The 18871-nt window shown below is 41.9% G+C and overlaps 1 protein-coding gene across 1 annotated transcript in view; it reads left to right on the top strand.

Annotated features, from left to right (window-relative positions):
* Window positions 1-8672: 8672 nt before the first annotated feature.
* The window catches only part of PSME4 (proteasome activator subunit 4), a 44497-nt gene continuing 34298 nt past the window's right edge, over window positions 8673-18871 (top strand). Inside the window, exons 1-3 of the mRNA XM_053972726.1 lie at window positions 8673-8990; window positions 14685-14825; window positions 15316-15432. Coding sequence (XP_053828701.1) covers window positions 8818-8990; window positions 14685-14825; window positions 15316-15432 — 431 coding nt within the window. The 5' untranslated portion in view covers window positions 8673-8817. The remainder of the gene's footprint in view (window positions 8991-14684; window positions 14826-15315; window positions 15433-18871) is intronic.

Genomic DNA, 18871 nt, shown 5'->3' on the forward strand with positions numbered 1-18871 from the left:
AGACAGGAGCTAAATTTGTCCCTCGTGCTCCAAAATCCCAGACTGCTTACATAAGGTAACACAAGTGACCCATACAAAATTGTGAGCCTGTTATTCTATATTGTTTAGATTTTGTGTTATTTCTTGTTTTATTTTTGTGTCATAGCCTGATTCTTTAGGGCATGAAGACCTATCAACTGTTTCTCTGAAAGGAGTTTTTATTTTTTAAGTTGGGCAATAAACCTCTAAACCTCCACCAATAAAACCACATGGAAAAAAGTTCAAAATGTTTCAGTCTAAATTAAGCTTTAAAAGTATTTTCACTGATATATAAAAAAAAAAAGAAAGAATTTTCAGGTAAATCATTCTTAATTGGTAGTTGTGAAGTTTTAATCTGAAATGATAATAAGAAACTAAACCACATAAATACTTGCTATGAGGAAATCAGCCTTGGAAACTTGCATGATCGCTGCAAAGTTCTTTTAAACGACAAAATGTTGGGAATTAAAACATGAGTATATGAACTGATGTGTCGTATGGCAAAAAAAAACCCATCTCAAACAAAAATGTGATGGATAAATTAAACTATTCAGTACCAAAGCACAGGAATCAGGTAGAATTTGGGGTTAAGTCTGTCAGTTGTCTGCTGGCATGAAAGGTCAAGTCAGTCTCGGCTTGATGACTAAATCCAAACACAAATCCACCTACTATAACACCTACATTTAAATTGTTTTGATAGGTACACAGATTGATCCAACATTTGATTTATGAAATATCCATTTACAGCAAACTCATTAACATTTGAGGAAAACATTGAGATTCTACTGTTTTGTTTTCCCCTCTTGCACATGCTGAGGAGGAGGAGGAGATCTGGTCATTTAAGGCAGTAACTTTTATTCCCATTGAAACATAGGAAATTTTAAGCATCACCCTTCCCACAGCTACGGAACAATGCTGTAAAATTTAGGGAGGATTCAGGGCTCTACAGAAGATCTAAGAACACACAAAAGAGCGTGGGTTGCTAAAGGAATGGTTTTTCAGGGAGGTGGGTTGTCAGCATTACATTTTGCAGCTCTGTGAAACTATTTGATTCATTCTCCTTAATTGCATTATTTCTTCTCAAAAGCAACAAAGAGAAAATAGTGAGTATTTCAGAATCTTGCCCTGTATTAGTGCAGCCTGTGCCATCAGAAGAAGTCTCACCAAATTAATTACTGCTTCACTACTAGGAATTGGATAACTTCTAGATTTCATTCTCCAAGTCTGAACATGTGGCCGGCTCTCATGAAAAGTATGATTCAAAGACATTTACTTGTGACAAATTTGGTGAAAGTCAGCATCTGGGTGAAGAAAGATGCTCCCTTGCATTCAAAAGGAGGGATGCTGTCAGTCCTAAACTTTCATCCATCTTTATAACTTGATGGCACCTTCCCCATCCAACCTAGCAGAAACTTTAGTGGTTCTGATAAAACAGGAAGAATCAGCACGATTTTTGTAGACCACACAGGTCTGTATAATCACAGATGGCAAAGAGGCCTTGCTATTTTTCACATGGAAGAACTCAGGTCACTAAAAAATTCCCAGATGAAAAGTTACCAACAATCAAAAGTGAACAACTTTTCACACTGTGCATGAATCAGAAATTACTGCTGCAGAACATGAGGCCAGAACATAAGGAGCTTAAAGAGCAGATGAATGAGGGGATGAAAAGCCCATTTAGCACTATTAAACAGAACTAAATAGCCTGTGACTCAGGATGTCTGTCTGTGAACTAAGAAAATGGAGAGTATCCAGGGGGGAAGTAAGATTGTATGCACGCCCAGTTCTTAATCATTAGTTCTGAGTTTTAGTCTTGTCACAGGAAAATTTCCACAGCAAAGACTGAGGCCAGCCTGAAAGAAACAGAAAGCTTTGCAGAGAGAACAAGGCACCGAGTCTGGGAATCTAGTGAGAAAATAAGACTACCTAAGTGAATATCTAACTTCAAAAAAATCACAGTGAGGGCACCTGAAGGAGATACTCTACAAAGTAACTCTGATGGTACCAGCTGCTCCCTGAAAAGCCCCCGGAGAGCTGGTGGATGCCATCCCTTGCTCTGTGCAGTGCAAGATCAGGTCAGGTGCCCTGGACTGCTGGCCCTGGCTGGCAGGGCTGGCTATGGCTGCACTCAGACTGCTGCAGCTGCTGTGACTGCTGCTGAGGTGCTGTGCACATCCAGCTCTTGGTGTTCTGAACTTGGTAACACCTCTGGCATCCTGGACACCACCCCAAATTCACTTTGCTCCTAACTTCCCATCTCAAAACTCCCTGCTTTTCAGAGGTGCTAATTTGCTGGGGATATTGAGGTGTAAGCAGAATGATTCTGGCCCAGTTTCTTCTAATTTCAGAGCCTGTCAAGCCTCCTGCTAATACTGAAACAGAGATTTTTGGAGTTAAGTTAACAAAATGAATTAAGCATTTATAATTTAGCTTATAGAGTTATGTATTGAATTTTAACCTTTTACTTAAGAAACCTCTGCCTGGTACAAAGGGCATAAGAAAATGCAAATTTCTGAAGCTTCTTGCATAAAGAACAATACCAGAAGAGGCAAAGAACCCAGATAAAGAAGCTCCTCTGTCTCCAAGCCTATCAAGACTGACAGACCTACTCAGATAAGCACCAAAGGACCAAAAGCGCACACGCAAAGAGGAAAAGTTCAAAAGTTCAGCCATGAGGAAGACCACAATCTTCAGCCTCAAGACCACCGAGAGACCCCCGTACAACCACCACAGCAAACCACGTGTGCCCAGAAGGGCGTGGACTTATTTAGCATGAGAGGCGAGGACAGGCAGGGCCAAGGGTTGAATATGCATGAAAAAGTTGTGCAATGTATTGCATATGGAATATCTTTGAGAATAAAGGTGTGGGTCAGACTGAGGCTTGAGGCACAAGTTTTGGAGAGCTATCTCACTTGTGCCGGGCGCTGACATACATACCCACTTCATAACTACCCCAGGTTATGGAGTCTATCTATTTATTCCACGTATCGCTTCAATACCACTGCAGATGCTGATGGCTTTATCATTCCCAGGCGAAGGGGGCTGGAATCTCCAAGGACAACCATTTTTCCAGCAATGCCTTTGGGTAAACAGATTAATTCAGAGCATGGCTACAGGATTTGAGCAGGCATTTGGCAAAGCCAAGAAAGCATGAATCAGGTTCTGTATCCATCCATTGCAATGCTACTGAAAAAGAAAACACATGGGGGTTGTAGATAGTGGTATCACAGCCACAGTGAACGCCCACCGAATTGTCCTGCAGAGCCCTCTCTGGAGATTACAACCTTTCTTTTTCCTGTTTTTTTTGTTCAAGGCAGATTCTGTTTCTCACTTGAATTTTCTAAACCCCCTGAGTTCTTTTACCCAGTTCTCAGTGCTTTGCCCAACAGAAGGGCAGCTGCTGCCTTTGTACTAAGCAAGGCTCAGTTTTCCACTGAGCTTGGTCTCAAAGTAACAACACACAAATGTGGCAAAAGCAACATTTCCTCTCCCTGGGATCTCTGAATTTACAGGCCTCATGTGCTCTTTAATTGAGCATTCCTTCTATCCTAAACGGCCTTTCTGACAGTTATATTTCCAAGGTTATAAGGAAGTGTTAATTTACAGTCATTGTTTCACTTTGAACCCTTCTTAACGGGATACCTGGGACCATAATAAACCAATTTACAATTCCTTGAATCCTGGTGTTAGTCAGCAGGCCCAGCACTACCATAATTATGCCCCTGACATAATTACACTCATTATCCCCACATTACCAAGGCATAGACATGAACAACATGCCAGGTTAGACCAAATGAACACCAGAGAGCTCTGAGTTTGTGCCGTGTGATCCTCCCAAAGGTTTGTCAATCTGCTGGGTATCTCCCTAACACACCCCATGAGAGAAGCTGCTGCTTTAGAAACGTGCCAAAAAGTCTCCCATGCAAATTCCATGCACAAAACCACTCAACCAGAAGCAAAGGCTAGATAATTCTTTAGCAGGAGAGAAAGGATTGGTTGCTTAAGAGAATATTTAAGTGAGATTGCTTCTCCTCCAGAATTTATAAATATTTAAATACTTCTGATCCACATGTCCAAACAGTGAACACACAATCCACCCACAGAACTAAAGCCTGAACAACTACTTGAGCTATGGCCATGATAAACACAATTATTTGTGCTGAGTGCTGCTTGAAACAAGACTGAAAACCTGAGCAAAGATTTTTGGTTGTTATTTGATTTATCCCACGTTGGGAAATCAGACCTTATTTTTTTTTCTTTTGATTTTTAAATAGACATTGCCAATTTTTCATCTTGACAAGGAATAGACAAACCAGAGAACTGCAGATGAAGCTGCAACAGATGCATTTGCCACTTAAAAACAATAAATATGATCATCCACCCAGGCACTTGGGGTAAGGTGTGTCACAATCCTCTCTGGCAAACACAGGGCAGCTGCATGAGATGCCTAAGTCCATAATGAGCAGTTTCTATGTGAGTGACTGAAGGCTGCCAAGGGACTGTGTTTCTGTGATTTCCTAGAACAGCAGAATCCCTAGGAATGACCTTTGCGAGTTCACTGTCATCACATGCTCCTCTGAGGCTGATTTCTGTTTGGCAAGAGAGGGAGACAGAAAAATCCATTTCAAAGGCTCAAGAGGAACAGAAAAGTAACCCTAATGTCTCTTTCCCCGAAGTTGGCTGCATTTCTGTCATGTCCAAGGAATTATTATTTATTTCAAATAGCTGTGAGTAATTTGGAAAGAACCTCTTACAAAGAGGCTCAAGTCTATTGCTTTTTCTCCCTGCAGGCACAATAGTTTCCAGGGATATCTTTGGGAGTTTCAGACATGTAGAGGAAACAGCCTGTCACAGGCAGAACCTCTGCTGTGGATTTGGGACATTTATGCTTTCCAAATCTTAGGCAATAAGGCACCAAACAAGAACAAATCCAGGGAGTGGAGAGGAAAACACACTTTTCTTGTAAATTAATTTATTTCACCAAGGAGAATTGAGGTCCTGTTCTTGTACAAAGATTGTCCATTGTAAGCACAGTAACCCAAGAAGTTCAGCTGGAGAAGAGCAGAGGCCAAACAATATCTTGTGAATGGATATAATTGAGGATGGATTTAACTCTCATAAACAGAACCACTGCGAATGTAAAGTGAAGGATAACAGTGCTGCACCTATTTGGTCAAGCTTGTCTACGTAATAGAGTTTTAAAAATTATACAGGTACCCATAATAACACTTTAACCTTTTCACAAGGGCCTCTAATTTCTGCTCAACAGAACTGTTCCACTTACATTAGAACACACAGATCTAAATAGGCATTGCAGAAAAAGAACAATATTCAGCGTATGTGCTGTAGGTGACACTGAACCCGCCTCCCCATCCAACTTGAAACATGTCATGGAGTATTTAGACAGCCTTATTTTAGGGACCTAAAATTAGTTCCTCTGAATCACACTTTAGAAGAACCTATTTTTTGTCCCATACTACACAGGAAACTTTAAGTTCCTCATTCATATGCTGCAATTACTCTTGCCCACATCCCCCAAATAGACAAACTCTCTGTAAAATAGAAGTTTATGTGACAGAGATGTTTCTGAGTTGCCTCTTTGGCACCTTTCAGCACCAGCTTTGGATGACTGACCAGTTTAGAAATGCGGGGTTGAGGGAAAGTCTGAGTATCCTCATCAAAAAGCAGCTATTCCTCTTGTGGCACTTTGTGAGGTATGGAGGGTCACAGACTAGGACAGGTATGATAGAGGTAATATGAAGCTCCTGTTGGATTGGCTATTCTTTTCCAAACTGTAAAATCATAGAGTGGTTTAGGTTGGAAAGGAGCTTAAAGCCCCATCAGTTCCACCCCCTGCCATGGGTAGAGACACCTTCCACCATCCCAGGTTGCTCCAAGCCCTGTCCAGCCTGGCCTTGGATATTTCACAGCTTCCCTATGCCAGGGCCTCCCCATCCTCACAGAGAAGAATTTCTTGTGTATATCTCATCTAAACCTATTCTCTTTCAGTTTGAAATCATCCCCCCTTGTCCTGTCACTCCAGGTCCTTGTGAAATGTCCCTCTCCATTTTTCTTGTAGGTTCCTTTCAGGTACTAGAAGAGCTGGAGGTGCTGAAAAATGGGTAGAAATCTGTCACTTAAAAATTATCCAGCTTGGGTGGAAAAGGACAGATGGGTCACCAAGGAAAACATCTGTGCTAAGTCATCCCTGGAGAGCTGAGACAGCAGGAAGCAAGGCTGAGTGACAAGATTCCCAAATCCCTGTGCCAGTGCTGGTGCTGGCTGCCCTCGGGCATTGCCCAACGAGGGAATATGTGGACAACCCCCAGCATGACCCACGCCACTGTCAGCACTGAAAGTTTCTCATGAATGGGAAGATTGTGTTTTTCTCACAACTACTCCACTCAGATTCATCAGCTCTCAGGAGGCAATGCCAAAACCAACAGGTGGCTGCCATGTTTGGGTTGCTGGCAATTCATATTCCTCCTACTTAATAAGAGAGGAAGAAGCTGTTGATGTGAAGTGGCACAGACAGGTCCTGTGTTATGAAAGCCCCATCCTTCATCATCTGACTCGGGAACCAAATGTGCTCTCACACACTGCTGCAGCCAAAACATATTCCAAACTTGAACAACACATTTATTTTTTACTCACTTGGCAAAAGGTATCTCTTTTTTTTTCTCTTTTTAAAGAGCAGAATGGCAGCATAGGAGGGAGGGGAAAGGATTACGGTTTTTTAATAATTACTAAATGTAATTAGTAAATGAATCAACATGCAGAAAATACATTCAAAAAGCAAATACTACAGGTATGCTTACAACTGTAATTACTAATGAAGAGGAATCTCCTTTCCCCTTGTTTCAGACTCTGAAACCAGGAATGAAGAGATCAGATTAGTTAGTAGGATGGCTGTCAGAGGTGCTGATGGCATATTTTTCCCCAAAAGAGGAGTGTTTAATCCTGGTGGAAGGCGTTCATGTGTCTGAAGCCACAGCTGAGAAGACAGCTTGTTGGCTCAGACAGAACAGGCTTCCTGAGGTCAGAGGTGTTCATTCACATGCCAAATTTTCCAAAATGCCTGAAAAAATCAAGGCTTAGCTTTAACTTGGATTAGAAAGGGCAGGAGTAATTTTTTACAACATGGCTACAAAGCAACAGAATGCAGCTGGGAAGCTCCTGATGTATCTGCCAACTTCAATTTTAGAAAACTGGGCTAGAATTTTGATTTTTTTCTCCCTCCAAGTCCAAATAAACTGCATGCTTCAAATTTGACAAACACTTTTCCACACTGGAAATGTCTGAACAAATCACCATTGTGATTATCAAGAATTGCCTCTAAGTGACAGAAAGTAAGTAATTTTAGACTTTTCAATTTCAATGCACACGCATTTTCACTTACCCTTTTCACTAACTATAGATATAGGGTTTTAATTACAGCTTTTGGGCCAATTTATCCTTGACTGAATTGCTGATGAAACTATTCATTTCATATTGTTTATTTCAGTTTTCACTAGAAAAATGCTAAACCAAGATACACTTTATCCCCACAGAAAGCTGACCATGATCAAGTTTTCATTTTTAATTCAAGCCAGAAAGGGCAGAGATTTATCTATTAATTGTTTTGCCTCATGCAGTTATGACGCAACACAAGCATAAAGTCCCTGTGAAAGATGGCAACAAATTTAGAGAAGTCCAGCTATTTTGTAATAATGTAAAAGTTGTGGATGTGATCCACGAGATCATGTGATACAAAATCTTCTAGGAATGGAAGGGTATTTCAAAAATCCTGGTGCTCCCTTTATTAAAAACACAGGTCTAGGAGGGTGAGGAAAGTAGATGATGTAAGTGCATTCGCCAGGAAGATGCCATGATGCCTTTGCCTGAGATACTTAGGTTTTCTGTGGTGGTTTTCCTCTCCCTATCGTGTTCCAGAATTTAGTTAGCTGTCTTTTTTTTTTTTTTTTTTAATTTTAAGCAGAGCTAGTTTGAGCATAAAGATAGAAAACAGGATTTGCCCTTGTCAGTAGCTCTTAATCTAATCAGTTTGCAGCTGTCGTATGGCCACGATATAACTCTTGAGGGGAAATTCAATTATATTAGGACAGCTGGAGATAACAGCTATCAGTGCTGTTATCACATATCCCTCAGCAGTTTATCCCACACCCACGGCCCGCGGGCGAGCTCTGCGCTCCTGACTAGCATTATTATTTCAAATAAGCCTCTTAGGCAGCCGCGCAATCTGCTATCAAACTCCGGGGCTAATTACAGCACTACCGAATCAATTAGGTTGGCAAAGACCTCGGAGATGATCGTCGAGTCCAGCCTATGGCCCGACAGACAGCGGCACTGAGTGTCCGGTCTGTCCCTGCACCTCTCCAGGGATGGGTACTGCCCCGTTATCTCCAGCACCCACCCCATCCCCACCTCACCCCGAGTGTTTTTGAGCGAGAACCAATGCTTGACTCCCTCCCGATGAGAGCAGCCGGCGGGTGAATGTTTTCACTCCGAATTACGCGTCCAGGTGGCGGCAGCTTTAGGAGAAGGGCTTTTCAACAAACCGCAAAGCCGCAGAGCGCGACCCCTGATCTCGGGCGGGCGCCGTGGCCTTTCCGCCCCTCCCCGCGGCGGTGCCCAAAGTACCGCCCCAGCCCAGCCCCAGCCCCGCGCCCGGAGGCGACCCCGTGGAGTGCCCGGAGCCGCCCCGGGCCCGCCTTCCGCCGGAAGTGAGCGGCGCAGAGCCGAGCGGGGCGGGAGGGGCGCGGCGGCCGCGGTCACCGGCCCTCCCCGGGCAGCGCCGACATGGCCCGGCCGCCGCAGAAGGAGATCGTCTACAACAAGCTGCTGCCCTATGGCGAGCGCCTGGAGGCTGAGGCTGCCCGCTTCCTGGAGCACATCAAGGGCAACCTGGCCCGCGCCGTGCAGCTGCAGGAGCTCTGGCCCGGCGGGCTCTTCTGGACCAGGAAGCTCTCGACGTGAGTGCTGGGGCGGGACGGGACGGGGAGCGGGGCCTCGGGCTGCGAGCGGCGCGTCAGTCCCTTGCCTTGCCTTGCCGAGCCGAGCCCAGCCAAGCTGTGCCCTGCCCGCCAGGAGCGCCTCCCGCATAACGGAACCGCTGGCGCCCGGCCGGGCCCCGCTCCCGGCCGCTGTCCCGTCCCTGCCCTACACAAGGCCAGCACTTCCACGTCGGAAACGGGGACAAAGGTGGCTCCGGCCGCAAGAGCTCGCCTGCCGCCTCTGAAACTTCCGAATTCTACGACTTAAGCGCTTGTGCGTTTAGCTCGTGCTTTTGTTTTTAATACATGTATATTTTTTAATGCCTGTCTGGCCACCTGTTTCACCTCTCCCCTTCTTAAGCAAGTTGTGGTTGATACAATCTCCGTGTAACTACTGATATAGGGACACGAAGTCTTTCTCAGGACAGCCCATTTGTTGGGTCAGTGCTGGCGGGATTAAACTCTGGCTTAATGCTGTGTAAACTCCGCTGGTGCCCTTGATATCTTGCCTGAACTCTGGCATGGGGTAGTTTGTGCTGATGTTGGCCGTGCAGTGTGTGCTGGCAATGTTATTTTTATACAGATGAACCCGTGGTGGTTTCATAGCACTGAGTACGACATAGGTTTCTTCTCGTGAATTTTACAAAGTACACTTGACCCTATTTTATTCGGGACACTCTGGCACTGTGTATGGCATCATATGACAGTGAGTCCTGTAGCTGCAATCAGTAAATTCTGTGGATGTTTATCATGTTTGTTGCTGAAGGCTGTGTGCGCTTTCACAAACAGCGTTTCCTGTGTGCCAGAAACAACAAAAGTACGTGTGTTTGAACCGTTTTGAAACATTTACTTACAACTTCTTTCCTTACATAAGTCCTTTTTTATAATATCAATTGAGAATTTAATATACATTTGTCAGTCAAAGCCTGTTAGATTCGACTGTATTGGAATGTAAGCGTCTTTCTGTTTCCCAAGAGGCAGTCTTAGATAGCATTACGGTGGTGGTTGCAAAATGACTCACATGTTTCTGTTATATGACAGTTTGAACCTTCTTAGAGCCAGTTCAACACTGCTTCCCTTCCCACCCCCCAGCCATCTGCCAACTCATACTGGTTTCGGTGGTACCTGTTGCCTACACCTGTGGTGGAACTTCCTTTTTCCATCGAGTTGAAATAAACTTAGGCATCCCTACTGTGAGAAAAATGAGCTTTAGCCAAACGGGCTGAATAGGCGCAGAAATTCATTCTAAATGTGCCTTAGAATCACCCTGTTACTCACTCTGTAAATGGCAATTGCTGTTACCACTTCAGGCTCCAGGGCAGTGAATTTGGCCTGTTGGGAACCACTGCTGTGCTGCTTTATGAATCACAGAAAGGTCAGCAGGCTCCAATTTGTGGTTTTCCACCTACACTTTGAAGTTTGAATTCATTGTGAGTGTTTGCAGCTTGTCTGATGCCTGTTAGTACCAAGATTTTCTTTGTGGCATTTTAGATAAAGGGAGACTGTGAGTGTGTTTGGTGTGGGCAGGGGAGGAAACAGTGGGCTTGGTGTAAAAAAAATAAGCTGGTGTAATTAATGTGAGAGATGTGCTGCTGCTCTGTTTGACTTGACAAAGTACTTACAGGGATAAAAGGCTGAGAGAATCGAGGTTGTTCGGCCTGGAAAAGGGAAGGCCTGGGGCAATCTAATTGTGGCCTTCCAGTACCTGAAGGGAGCAATCAAAAAGATGGAGAGGGACTATTTGTAAGGACCTGGAGCTCCAGGGCAAGGGGGAATGACTTCAAACAGCCAGAGGGCAGGGTTAGATGGGATATTGGCAAGAAATTCTTCCCTGTGAGGGTGAGGAGGCACAAGCTGTGCAGAGAAACTGTGGCTGTCCCTGGATCCCTTGAAGTGTACAAGGCCAGGCTGTATGGGGCTTGGAGCACCCTGGGATAGTGGAAGTTGTCCCTTACCCATTGCAAGGTGTGGCACTGGATGGGCTTTAAGGTCCCTTCCCACGTAAACCATTCTATCATTCTGTGAAATACAGTAGCAGAAGTTCAGGAGTAGATAAAACACTTCCAGTCCTTTGGTGTTCATGGCAATAGAATCCAGTTTCTACTGTCTCTCGATAGTCAGGGACTCATCTCCAAATTTACTTGCTCTCTTTTTTCTCTCCTGAAAAAAGCTATAATTAATAAAAAGAAAACGCTCAGAATCTTCATGATGGCTGCTTAGATTTGTTGCCAATATCTGAATTGCAAAGGCCAGAATTCTTGCAGTATTCTGTGAAACAATTTACGTCTTTATTTATTGTACAGATACAAATGTTAATACAGATACGTGTATATGCAAATGAGCAAAGCAGACATGGCATGCAGATAATATACCTGCATAGTTACACCTCCTCAGCTTTTTACAACTCTGTGCCACAGGAGAGAATGAAAGTGAAACTCGGATCTTTTTTTGAATTAAAAATTTGACATGGTGACAGCTGAATTTATACCCCCCACAGCTGGAACCATGACTTGCACATATTTATCTTCAGACCAGCTGTTTCAGCTGTCTGATGTCATGTACTGAGTAGGGAGGGAGAACAGAAAAGAGGCATATAGGAGTTCATCAGACGTAAAGTCTGTAAGCTGATTTGAATAATTCTTTTATGGGTCATTTTCAGTGGTGACACCTGGTTCTTTTGGGATGTATCTGTGGACTGTGATGAGAGAACTTTCCTTTGAGGAGAGTAACTTATGATTTGATGAGGCTTCTGAAGCAAGTAAAACTTGCCCCAAAGACTGGCAGTTAAATCTGTAATAATTGCTCCAAGATTCCTTCAGCTTTGTCTGGTAAAAGCTTGTAAAATACCAGACAGAAGAGTGAATCTCAGCTTGCCACAGTGTGTGTGGGGAAAGCGGGTTACATCAAAATAATTTGCTTAACTAGTCTTGCTCCATAATTTTTTATGGTCTTTATGTCAGCAGTATACATTGTCTCAACTTCCCCCTCTTTCATGATTCACAGATTGTTCTAAAAATTAAAAAAACCACTAAAGATAGTCAATAAATCAACATACTAATATAATATGGACATTTCATGGTTACTGTCCATGGAGTTAACTCTGCAGCCAGGCAAACAGACAAATGCTTTTCTATGCTTTCTGCTCCAGCAGTCAGGGGTGTGGGAAGATGAAGGACTCAATTGCTGTCCCTGACAAGGTCATTTTATGTGCTTGTCAGGTGTAGACTTATAAAATGACATTCAACTGTCTTGCTGTAAGGTGTGCAAAAAACTCAGCTCAACTGTTTGGAAGGGGAATGACAGGACACAAAGTTACAGTGAGGATGGAAATGTCTCCGTGGGACTTTGCCAAGTATTTTAATCACTATCGCCTAAAAGTCTTGTTTGACATCTTTGTCTCATCTTTATCAGGGAAACAGAAGCTTTCTTTGGCTGTGTGAGGGATGTGTGTGCTGTGTACATGTACATGTGATTTAAGCAGTCCTGCTGAGCATGATTCATTGCTTTTCACATCATTTGTCAAAAACTGAGCTTTAAACCAGTCATGATCGTGTTCTGAGTGTTGGGAAATGCAGATGGAGAGCCAGGAATTTCGGGGAGTGTGCTGTTCAGCTTCTGGGGGAGAGTTAATTTTTAACTGTAGCAGAGCAGCCAACTTTCTCGGGCAGTTTGGGGTGGCCACATGATATGATAGTACACTTCCTAAAAATAGACCTATTGTACTTTTGGAAGGAGAGACTGGATACCCAGCACTCCTAGACTTTGGCTTTACGTTTTTGGGTTGTTTGTTTGTTTGTTTTTGTTTGTTTTGGGTTTTTTGGGGGGGTTTTGGGTGTTTTTTTTTTTGTTTTTGTTTTGTTTTGTTTTGTTTTGTTTTTTTTTGTTTTTTTTCTTTTTTTAATCTCCAGAGACCCTGTACTCTGTACAGAAAGGCTGGAGTTGGAAACAGAATTTTCACGCCTTAATCAGATTTTTCATGTTATGTGGGTGTGTTTTATTTGTTGGATTTTGGAGTTTTTTTTCATGTAGCTGAACAGTGAAGGACAATAATTTTATCCTTTTTGCAGGATAAGAACTTATATCATCTCAATGTAGTATTATCTGCTTTCAGAAGTCTTATCTTTTGTTTTGCAATAATTTAGTTCTACAATTATTTTTTTCCCCAGTAACTCAATTCTCCTGAAGAGGCACCATTTCTATGATGAACATTATCTGTCTGATTAGCTGCTGGACACCCTTCAGGGCTTATGAAGTTCTGCCTATATTCCTTTATTTAGTAATGGTGATATTTCATCCCTTCTGAAGGGATATTCTGAAAATTTTGCAGTTCCCCTCTGAAATATTTTTCCTGTTTAATCTTGAGGAAAATGCTGAGCACCCATTTCTAGAAGGATTTATTTTTTGACACTGCCTTAATGCTCAGCTGGATTAATACAAATAATTGACCCCTTTCAGGTCTGCCTCCCTCCTGCATAAAGAAGCTGTAAAATATGGGAGCAATTTGGCATCAAGTCCTGCTGCTTGGGCATAGTGACATCTTTGTGTTCAGCATGTTTCTGTGTACTTTATTCCTTCCTTAATTAAACAGCATTTTGTGTAGCAGAGCTGTTGTTAGCAAATGTCACGAAGGAGAACCAGACAAACATTTTATTTTCAGTTATATATAGCAATACTGGCAGATAAATGGGATCTCTGTGTTTCTTTGTAGTTAAAACTTATTTTACAGGCTTCTGCAGTTTATTTATTTATTTTTTGAATCATACATGTTTCACCCATTTTTCTTTCCCTGAGGATTCTTTTTCGTGTCTTTTTTAGGCATGTGAAAAGTGTAGGTGTTCAGTTCTTGGTGGTGTAATTCTGTAGGTAGGTAGTGTCTCTGGCCAATCCAGATTATTTAGGTTCCTGTGGTGGAAAAGTGGGTTATCCTGTATTTTGTTTGTTTCCTTCTGTGTTAAAAGTAAGTACAAGATGAGATGTTGAAATGAACATTAGTGAAAATACTGCCCATCAAAGGTAAACATCCACCCCCCTTGAATCTGACAGGAAAAGGGAAGTGGAAAGCAGCTTTCTTATACATCTTTAAGAACAGTCAGAGCAGTAATAAAAAGGGAAGTTGCCTCCCAGTGAACAGTAATTTACAGCTGTGCCACACCTAAAATGCTCTGATAGCACCTTATATAGGTTTTTCTGGTGCAGGATACCTTCCAAGACTTGAAATATGTTTCTTTTTTTCAATCTCAACTTAAAACCAGCAAACACTTCTTCTGGAATGAGTCTCATGGATCTACCCTTGCTGAAGACAGTGGGACACACCACTGGCAAAGCTCAGTGTCTAAATCAATTGTTCATCCTTGCTGGAAGCTATTGGATTTGGGCTTATCTTGGTACTTTTTGGGTTGTTTTTTTTAGCTTCTGGATTGTGTCCTGCCCATGAGGTTACAGTATTTGTAGAATCTTAGGGGGCTGTAAACTTTATTTGGTCATTCTTTTTCTTCCTGTAATTGCAGTTGTAAATCTTCCTTTGGTGTGTGTCTTCAGGTTCTTACTTGTTGGGCTTGAGAACCAGGTTTAGTTTTGTTTCACTAAACAGCAAATCAGAGGGATTCTGGCTCAGGTCTTGGATAAATGGAATGTTTTAAAATATTGCTGACTCCCCTTGTGTTTGGTTTGCAGATACATCCGACTGTATGGGAGAAAATTCAGCAAGGAGGATCATGTGCTGTTTATCAGACTATTGTACGAGTTGGTGACAATTCCAAAGCTGGAGATCAGCATGATGCAAGGATTTGCACGACTGCTGATCAACTTGTTAAAGTGAGTAGAGATTTCTGCTGACTGTGGAAACTTCTGTGTCAGAACAGTTGATCTCTTGCTCAGTGTTGTACCTTTCATGTAGCAGAGTTCTTACAGATTACTTCACTTATCTGCCCTCTGCAGTGCTGGTGGTTAAAGGGTTCTCTTGTGCAAACACCTTCAAAGCCTTAGGAGTGGGACTGAAAGTGGAAGAATGCCAGTTTTCCCCGTATCAGGAAAACCAAACAGCTCAGAGAGCCAAGAATTAAGGCTGAATCTCAGCTAGGGAGAAGATGAAAACTGGCTCACAACTCAGTAATGTTTATTTCACTTAGTCAGGGAAAATTTTGACAGTGTCACTTGTGCTGAAGGCTGCCAGTGGCCAGCCTGGTCCTGCCTGGCCTTCCTTCAGTTTGTGCCAAACTGGGAGCAGGGATGGGGGTATTCCCATGTGCAACATGTCCATGTCAGTGTTGAATCCTGAACTGCCTGGTGTTTTGTTTCCTATTAGGAAAAAGGACCTGCTTTCCAGGGATGATTTAGAGTTACCATGGCGACCACTCTATGAAATGTTGGAAAGGATATTATACTCCAAAACAGAACATCTGGGATTAAATTGGTTTCCCAAGTAAGTTCACATTTGAAAACATTTGATAGACCATTAATACCTGCTTTACAGTACTTTGTAATGTGCTTTTAATATTGGGAATTTGATACATGGGAAATATTCTGGGTTTTTTTTTCACAAGGCACCTTTCAATAATTGCATGCAGGGCTGCACTGAATCATATATCTCCTGCTTTGTGTTTGTCATGCTGTTTCTTTCTTTATGAACGTGATGAATTTTTAAATACACTGCAACAGAGGTCTCGCTCAACTGATTTTAGGGTGATAACCCACAGTTTAATAAATTTAGTATGAAATATTTAACAGTGTTGTTGTGGTTTAACCCCAGCTAACAACTAAGCCTCGCATACTGCCCTTCCTGGTGGGACTGGGGAGGGAACTGGAAGGGTAAAAGTGAGAAAACTTGTGGGTTGAGCTGTAGATGGGTAATAATGTGAAGGAAGTTAACTTAGCCCAGCCAAAACCAGCACAGGTAGTAAGTTAAATGTATGCTGTTCTCTGCTATAACACAGTAAAGTTGTGGGGGAAAAGATACAAACAGTACTGTCCTTCAGTATTTGTCCTGTAATCATTCCCAGGATCTGGAATCCAGGTATAAATGAGTCTGCTCTCCAAGAAAAGTGAAATATTTTCTATAGGAAATACAGGTATTTACTCAAAGTGATGCCATGATAGGGAGAAATAATTTCCTTTCTCCAGTTAAGAATTTTAGACATGTTCTGCTGATTTTAAAAATGAAAACTTGTTTTCTTTGCTTTCTCTGCGCTGTCAATCCCTCTCCATCTGTCAGATTTTCAGACTTAAAATTTTCATAGTTATGCTAGTCAGAGAAGGTCCTGCTCTATAAATTACAAATTATAAAAGATAGCACATGGATTATGCATTATCTTTGGCTGAATTGAAACGTTATGTCAAGAAGTGCAGGTGAAAGTGCTTCATTTCCTTTTAAAAAAATAATTTTCTGAATGAAACTGAAACACTGCCACTGATTCTTGAGGGTAAGATCCTATTGCTGATAAGGAACATGAAGAGGAAATATGTGGAGCATAAATTTCTCTTGTGGCTGTGTAGCTGAAAAAAATCAGTTTGCTAAATTGAATTATTTTGGTAATGTAGGTAAAATGTGAAAGAGGAGAGCCTTCCTTGGTTTACTTTTTAATTTTTGTACCTGCACACCTTGCTCTGGGGGGATGGTGTTGAGTAACTGCTCACTGTGTAGGGGAGAGGGAACTTTTCAAGGAGGATAAAGGAGTTTAAGCGGGAAGGAAGATTTCTATTGTGATGATCTGACTGAAGCAATTCAATTTTATTAACTTTAATCCATGTCAGACACTCCATGCAGTGCGATTCCATCTCATACAGTGCTTATCCTTTTTCAAGAGGTACCTTTTTGGTGGAAGTCAAGGTTTTAAAAGCTAATTTATAGCTGTTTAATTTATCTCCGGTTTTAATTGAATTTTATTTTTGTTTACATTCAGTTCATATCGACCAGGCTGGGCTTCACCTAAAACATATGTGCTTAATGTATTACATGGGTGGTAAGAATGATTCTCTTTTTTTTCTGTTGAGCTCTGGCCAGTGTCCCTTCTGCATGTTCTGTTGGACTGTAACACTGTCACGCAGTTGGAAGTCTCTGCATAAATAATTGTATTTGGAAGGCCAATGTTAACCTGACACCACTGGTTATGAGAATGTCGCACTGGATGTAAACCTTATTAATTGGGGACCCAGGCAGTGAGTGTGGAGTGGCTCTCCAGGGCTCTGTTCTAACTAATTAAACCAGGAAATATATTTCAGGAGTTTAAATGAGAGCTAAGTTTTCCATTGGAGCAATTGTTGTGTGTGATTATGGATAAAATCACCATTGGTGCAGGACTGAGTGAGGGTACCTTCCTCTTAAATCCAATGAAATCATGGAAAGTGCTTTAGCAGTGAGATAATGGCTTCTGGAAAGTCCACCCAGCAATAACCGTGGGGCTGTGAAGAGGTTCTGTGTCAAGAGTTCACTGGGAATTTTTGTAGGGAAACAATATCAGGAGTTCTGGTATATGATAAATGGAGAAAACTGGTGGAAGTGGCAGCGGGATTGCATTGGGTTTGCTTTGTTTGGGTTTTTTTAGAAACAAGGGCTTAGTTGTACTAATCCAGTGAGAGATGGCTCACTCTTTTTAAGAGATCACTGAAATAATTTGTGAAACTGTAGCTGGTTGCTCTTTCCATTGTGTTAATTTAAGCTCTGTGGTGGAGTGTCCACTTCAGGACTGGACTTCACCATCAGACCTTCTGAAAAACTGTAATTTGTCTTAATGCTTTTTGATAATGTAATTGTCATTCCTCTTAGTTTACATGTTAATCATTTTAACTGAAACATGTTTCTCTGTGTAAATGCAAGGGGGAAAAAAAATCAATTTGCAAATCGCTATCATCATACCCTTTCCAAAAGAAGAAAATAATCCTGTAGTGCCAAAAAGGATAACAGTGATAGGTGTTGAAAGTGGTGTTGAGTGTTCTTTAATGTACCTTCCCAGCTGCATTGTCCTGTCCTTTCCTAACAGTCCCCTAATGGGAATGTTCCGGGATGTTTCTTGTAGCTGGGCAGTACTTGAACACTCTCTTGATGGAAGTCCCTTGGGTACAAAATTGTCTTGCTGTTGCTTTTTGTTTTCTGGCTTCCTAAATTTGTAACCAAAAGAGAGAAAAGAACATCCCAGTCTTTCTCCTTTGCTCCCTCACACTGACAAACACTGAGATCTGACTTAAAACTCGTTAATTTTAAAAATTTGTTGATCTCTGGCCTCAGTGTTTGTTAAAATTCCCGTCCTTCAGGTTTTCCTTAGTGAGAGCTGACTTGACTGGAATGATAGTCTGGGGAGAGCTTGTTTGTTTTTGTTACCCAAACATTTATCATGTAAATTTTTAATGTTTTTAAGGAATGTGCTGGTTCATGCTTTATTTATCTGCTCTTGGAACAACTGTTATCTTTTTTCTAACTCCTTCAAGGACAATATTCACTTGAATCCAGGATCTTCCTGAGCTTCCTGCAGAGTTTGGTTTTATTTTTGTTTAATGACTGGTTGGCCTTTCTCCTCCACATTTTAGAGTCAGTTAGCTTGAAATTTTCTTTCTGGGAGAGATCCTGAGTTGCCTTTGTCACTGTTGCATAAAATGTACATAATTTTGCATCTTCTAGGGCACTGTTTGAAGCAGTGCTCGGAGGGCTGGATGGGCTTTTGCTGGCTTGTATTGAGTGTTGAAGGAAATTGGTGGTTTATTCATTTTTCAGTTCTCCTGGCTGTATGGGATCAGTTTACTTCATGTAGGACTGGAGAGACAATAGTACAGGCTGAATATTTTTGTGTCTCAAAGTAATTTGATCTTGGTGAAATTCTAAAGATTATATATTTGCATCATCTTTTTCTGAGCAGAAAAGCATTTTTCAA

The sequence above is a fragment of the Vidua macroura genome, chromosome 3, assembly GCF_024509145.1.
Source record: "Vidua macroura isolate BioBank_ID:100142 chromosome 3, ASM2450914v1, whole genome shotgun sequence".
NCBI lineage: Eukaryota > Metazoa > Chordata > Aves > Passeriformes > Viduidae > Vidua > Vidua macroura.